Here is a 6766-nt window from a genome sequence, read left to right on the forward strand (position 1 = left end):
CCTGTTGCGGCGGCATCTCCACTATCCATTACACTAAGATATACAACACTTGGCTAACAACATATTGAACAATTTTTCTTGTTGTGGGATAAGTATGAAAATAAATAGACAAGCAATGGGAGTTACCTAGTTTGGCTGAGGGCCGAAAATACATCTCTGCATTTTCTTCAGACACTGCCAGCCTAGGCTACTGAAGAAAGGGGGAAATGAGTCATATAAGTTATAAAAAACTCTTTGCCAATAGTTTTCCTGCCAACAGTTGTTTATACTATGTCTGGGCACTGGCCAGTTGAAGGCCCTTAGAATGGCCAGATTGTGTTGCATGGTCAACCACACTCTGATGTTGATGTTCTGCTTGTGAAAAATAGAGATACAGAAGTTTAGAAGAATTTTATTGAGATTTTCTAGTAACATGTCATGAATTACCACGTTTATCCCAAATGTACTTCTCTTTCAAAACATTGAAGAGCATAATGATTTTTTTTGTGTGAAATCTTACTAGTTTAATAGCATATGACAAACCTTTTTTCCAACTTTCTAGTTTCAGTAGGTAGCATGACACATTCAGTTTACTTTGGTTTGCAAGCTATGATAAATAGGCCCCCGTCATAATCAGTTAAATCACTCTTGGATTTCTTTGGGGCGACTTCACATTGGAGAATGGTCAGCCCTTCTGCAACAAGAGCGTTTCTCACAAAATGTTCATCGCATGTGAAAATATGGAACCTTTGACCCCCAACTGTGTAATAAGAACCATTATCTACCCCAAGTAAGAACAGATATCCTCCTGGTTTTAAAAACTTTAAGATTTTTCTCAAGTTCCTCATGTAGTCATCTTGGTCTTTGCAGATCACATCCAGCAACCACATGGTGATGACACAGTCGGCCTGAGGAACCCCTATCTGGTCTGTTAGACTTTCTGTCTCTGGGTCAAATTTTATAACTTGGCTTATGGTTGACTTCAGCTTCATCTCTTTCACCTCAGATTCATCACTGGAAAATAAAATGTTTTATTAAATGGAGGATCACAGATGACACAAATTCTACTTTAGCATACAACAATGTCAGTAGTCACTACTATTAACCTCCTTGCCGGTCTAATTAATCCGGCAAGGAGGCAGCGCAGCACTTTTTTTTAATTTTTATTTTTTTTAAATCATGTAGCGAGCCCAGGGCTCGCTACATGATAGCCGCTGAGCGGCGGCATCCCCCTACCCACTCCGATCGCCTTCGGCGATCAGAGTAAGCAGGAAATCCCGTTCAGAATGGGATTTCCTGCAGGGCTTCCTCGGTCGCCATGACGACTGGGCGGGATGACGTCACCGACGTCATGGACGTCGTAACGTCAGAGGGAATCCCGATCCGCCCCTTAGCGCTGCCTGGCACTGATTGGCCAGGCTGCGCAGGGGTCTGGGGCGGCTCGGCGCGGCGGGTAGCGGCGAATCGGCGGCGAGCGGCGGTGATCGCGTACTACACGCAGCTAGCAAAGTGCTAGCTGCGTGTAGGAAAAAAAAATTATGCAAATCAGCCCGGCGGGGCCTGAGAAATCCTTCTGCGCAGGTTACCCCGAACTGAGTTCGGGATAAGCGGCAAGGAGGTTAAATACAAAGGTCATCCCATAAGATCTCACCTTCTTCCTTCTAAGTCGGTAACATGTGCAGTCATGTGCCCCCAGCTGAAAGCTCCAGTACAATCGTTCTGCCATTTCCTTATCTCCATGATGCACTGCTCATTGGTCCTCATCAGGATGATCTCTTTGAAGAACTCACAAGCAGAATAGAGGTGGTGGATTAGGGGGCCGCCACTGACGTCAATCAAGAGCTTTCCAGTAATGTGACCTGCAGCATATTAAAGGAGGTTTCATCTCAAACAAACATGACATTTATTTCTACCATGTCAGTGTTATTATTAATTATTATGCAGATTCAGAAGGAGAAAAATCTGAAGGAAGAAATGATTGAAGACTAGAGCAGGGGAATAGTGATGTAGCAAACATCAAATTTTTTGGTTCACCCCAAATTTACCACTAATGTTTGCAAACAGGCGAATCTCACAAACCACCACAGACTTTAAATGGCAAGAGAACGTCAAAACTTTCAGGGCAACTCTCCAGCCACAATGTCTTTAAAAAAATAAAAAAAAAAGTGTACCAAAATCTGGACAGTGGCATGGCAGAGAACGATCAACTGCAAAATACTTGTCACCCAAAAATACTTATTTTGCGTAGTGTTTTTTTTTTTTTTTTACATAAAGTTAATAGCAAAGCTCCCGTACATGCTAAAAACACCATATTTGAATGGTATGTGGGAACACTGGGAACCAGAGGATTGCTTTTTTAAAAAAGACCTTAGAATGTTGGAGAAAATCGATGTTAAAGTTAGGGGAAGAAAGTCTATTTTAAAATGCAGTGAAATAGCAGATAATGTATCAATATATATATATATATATATATATATATATATATATATATACACAGCTTATATGTTCGGAGTGTGGGAAATAAAAAGAAAATGATGTGGTGTCCCCCTGTAATGCTGGGGAGGCATACTCTGCATCAGCGTGTGCACTCCAGACTATGTAGCTGGGTAATGGAAGATGTTCCACAGATGGACACAGGAGTAATGAACACGAGAACAAGATTGCCTAGAGCAACTGCAGCTCTGGGCCACCTATCAGGCTAGATGCTAAGTGATACAATACACAACAGACGTAGTCGGTAACAGGCTTGGGTCATACTCGTAAATTCCGATGTCAGTCGTATTGGAAGGATTAGGCAGATTCGTAGTCAAGAGACAGGCAAAGGTCGGTAAACAATTCAATATACAACATTACAAATAATACAATACTGACTGACTAGAGTACATATATATCGTGCTGATGCGCAATATATGAAATGTAGCTCTCAAATAACTCACCAGCTAAAGCACAAGTAATGACAATTAACAAGACAGACAACAGCCTATCTAGTCGCTGTTTCTGCGACGGCAACATTCACACTGAGATAGACAAGACTAACAGGTAGGAGCAAAACTAATGGCAACCGCTGCTATAGTTCATCCTCAAGAACAGGGCAAGAACAAGGCTAGAATGAATACTACCAGTCACCAACGTGGTGCTGGCAGAATCCAAACTATCAGGATCAGAAGGACTTCACTGATCCCCGCAGGTCAGCAAACGTCCAGCAGACATGAAAATACAGAGCAAGGCATTATACATTTTTACAATAACAACTTTCACAGCATAGACCCAACGACAACTCAGAGAGCTGAACGCTATGTCGGGCGGGGTCTGAAATGGGAGGCAGACTTTTATGCTGGCATCAGCAAATGGTGGATGCAGGTATGCAAATTCCCACACAGCTGAATGGTAATCATTCAATCCTGAGCTGGCTTGATTACCATTTGCTAACTGAAAGACTAACTTATATCAGAGTGGTGTGGGTGCTACAGGGTGATGGCGTGAGTGGGCGCTATATGTGCGGTGGGACACAGGACAGGAGAGAGGATGGAGCAGAGCTCTGGCTATAAAAAGTACTTAGTATAGCTAGAGCTGCGACGAGAAGTGGCGTATGTGGTGGCAGGTGCGCATAAATCTACAATTAAGGTCACAAGTTTAGAGGATATTGGTGTGGGATTATTTATGAAGATGTTGGCTTACCTTAAAGGTAAAGGTAAGTATTCATGTTTAATTAAGAACATTAAAGGACTTTTTTGTGGTTGTGTTTTTATTTCAATTTAACCCTTAGTGGAAATGTGTAAGGAGTACTTTGTACCCCTATACTAATTTCTCCTGGGGAGGGGGCTGGCATCTGGGGGTCCCCTTTTTAAGGGGTCCTCTCAGATGCCACCCCCAGGGTGCCGTTGGCCCCCACCTCCTCCTGGGGCAAGGGAGGTGGGATAGAGCCCCTTGTCCATGGATTAGACGAGTGCTCTGAGGTAGAGGGGGAGCCTTGGCTGCCCCTCTCCTCTAGAGCCTCCTCTTTTATGGACCATGTAAGCTGGTATAGCTCAGGGTGCAAAGCCTCATGCGGCCAGGGATCCGCATTCTGGCTATCCCAACCTGCAAGGGGGATAAGGTGTTAAAGAGGCTCAGAAGGGGGGACCCCATATCATTTTTTTTATATTTCCCAAAACAATGAACAAAACAAATGGTCCAAAAAATAGTTAAAGTTGCCAGGGATCCTAATATAGCCATAATGCAGCTGTATAGCGATCCCTGGCCAAAGCATTACCACTTTCACTGGGTTTCTGTCATGAAATTCACTGCTCTTTTTTTTTTTATATATACTGTATGTAAACTTAAACTACCATTAGGTTAATACATTATCTGTCATTTATCACATTTAAATACAGAATTTTTTCCTATCGTAACTTTAAAATCGATTTACTCCCAAACTATAAGGTCTTTTTAAAGTTTTTCTTTCCTCTTGTTCCCACTATCCTCCTTACTAGAGATGGCCCGAACCTCCGATTTTCGGTTCACGAACCGGGTTCATGAACTTCCGCAAAAGGTTCGGTTCGTGCAAACTTTGAAAACTAGAAACACTTATGCTGGCCACAAAAGTGATGAAAAAGATGTTTCAAGGGGTCTAACACCTGGAGGGGGCATGGCGGAGTGGGATAGACGCCAAATGTCCCGGGGAAAAATCCGAATTTGACGCAAAGCAGAGTTTTAAGGACAGAAATCACATTGAATGCTAAATTGCTTTAAAACATCTTTCATGTGTATACATCAATCAGGGAGTGTAATTAGAGTTCTGCTTCACACTGACACACCAAACTCACTGTGTAACGCACCACAAACAGTATAGGTAGATAGGCATAGGTAGGTGTCCCAGTATAGGTAGGTAGGCATAGGTAGGTGCCCCAGTAATTAGCTAGGCATAGGTAGGAGTCCCAGTATAGGTAGGGAAGCATAGGTAGGAGTCCCAGTATAGGTAGGTAGGCATAGGTAGGTGCCCCAGTATAGGTAGGTAGGCATAGGTAGGGGCTCCAGTAGTTAGCTAGGCATAGGTAGGTGCCTCAGTATAGGTAGATAGGCATAGGTAGGTGCCCCAGTAGTTAACTAGGCATAGGTAGGGGTCCCGGTATAGGTAGGTAGGCATAGGTAGGTGTCCCAGTATAGGTAGATAGGCATAGGCAGGTGCCCCAGTAGTTAGCTAGGCATTGGTAGGAGTCCCAGTATAGGTAGGTAGGCATAGGTAGGAGTCCCAGTATAGGTAGGTAGGCATAGGCAGGTGTCCCAGTATAGGTAGATAGGCATAGGTAGGTGCCCCAGTAGTTAAATAGGCATAAGTAGGAGTCCCGGTAAAGGTAGGTAGGCATAGGTAGGTGTCCCAGTATAGGTAGATAGGCATAGGTAGGTGCCCCAGTAGTTAGCTAGGCATAGGTAGGTGTCCCTGTATAGGTAAGTAGGTGCCCCAGTAGTTAGGTAGGCATAGGTAGGTGTCCCAGTATAGATAGTTAGGCAGGGCCTGGCTGGCACAGTAATAGCAATTACCAAGGTCCAGCTGCAACAGATAGGGCTGTATAATGCAGTGTCAGTGGGCAACACAAAAAAAAACACACATCAGGAGAACATTAGCTCTCAAAAGAGCTGTTGAGGGGTGCTATTTTAGCAATAACAATCAGCCAGGAGCACGCTAACAAGCCTACAACTAATCTTTCCCTATGAGAGTCTGCTAGCAGCTGTCCCTTAACTAATTACTGCAGGCACACGAGTGAGTGTAATAGCCAGCGCTGCCTGCCTTCTATAAGGGGGGGAGTGGCTCCAGGAGAGAGTGTCGCCTAATTAGCTACAATGTGCTTGCTAAGTGTGATGTAGAGGGTCAAAGTTGTAAAGTTGACCCTAATGGCGCACTATGGGGGCGAACTTCCGCAAAAGTTCGCCTTTGCTGGCGAACACAAACCACTGAAAGTTTGCCTGGAACCGATCGCCGGCGAGCCATTCGGGCCATCTCTACTCCTTACCATAGGCTGCAAATTTTGTTTGGTCTTACAAATGTTACAAATTTTCTTTGGCTATTGTGACAGGCTACACAATAGCCAAACTCCACTGCCCCAAATTACCGGAGCCTATGGCAGTGCCCTTGCCCAAATGACTTGCTTCAAGCACCCTAAAAAGACACTGCTCAATTCTCAGTTCTGCAACTAGTGTAAATAGAGAACTTTCCCCAACTGATAAAATGTAATAAGAACAGAAAGGTAAGAATTCAGATTGTTATAAAAGCCCATTTGTGACAGAATATTCCAAATTTATTACATTTTAGGCATCCATATCATTAGTCTACTTACCTATACTAAACGCATTGTGCATTTTCTCCATTATCAATTTGATTGAGTGTATAAATGGCGTGTCTGGGTTTTCAGAACAATATGTTTCCAGCATGGCTCTAGAGTCATGTAGCTCATCGTCTTTATGGTAGAGCTTGTAGGAGCTGCGGTCCATCTTGTATGTCAGGCAGAAGACTACTCACTGCTTTCCACTCTGTAATCTTGATAATAACTAGAAGCACCTGGAGACTCTGTTATATTATATCAGAACCATCAGCATTTCTGTGAATCACAAGCACACCATGTGGCCCGGATCTGAACTTGAGATGTCAGCTGCATGTAGACGTATGTGATCATATGCTAGGCATGATTAACTGCAGCTTCATAAAAACAAAATAAAAAAATGACACAGCATGTACTCTAAAGTCCGGCGACTGGCTCCGCCCCCTCGTGCTGTAACCCGCCGGCCGTTCGGAAGCGCCGGCGGGTTACTA

General features: G+C 43.8%; 1 protein-coding gene across 1 annotated transcript; it reads right to left on the minus strand.

Moving 5' to 3' along the window:
- Positions 1–399: 399 nt before the first annotated feature.
- LOC137522998 (nicotinamide N-methyltransferase-like) lies at positions 400–6511 on the minus strand. The gene is made up of 3 exons (XM_068243173.1): positions 6294–6511; positions 1631–1838; positions 400–993 (listed from the first exon to the last, which is right to left on the minus strand). The coding sequence occupies exons 1-3, from the start codon at positions 6445–6447 to the stop codon at positions 570–572; spliced, it is 786 nt and encodes a 261-aa protein (XP_068099274.1). The 5' UTR covers positions 6448–6511; the 3' UTR covers positions 400–569.
- Between the last annotated feature and the right edge of the window lie 255 nt (positions 6512–6766).

This window comes from Hyperolius riggenbachi, chromosome 6, assembly GCF_040937935.1.
Source record: "Hyperolius riggenbachi isolate aHypRig1 chromosome 6, aHypRig1.pri, whole genome shotgun sequence".
Classification (NCBI taxonomy): domain Eukaryota; kingdom Metazoa; phylum Chordata; class Amphibia; order Anura; family Hyperoliidae; genus Hyperolius; species Hyperolius riggenbachi.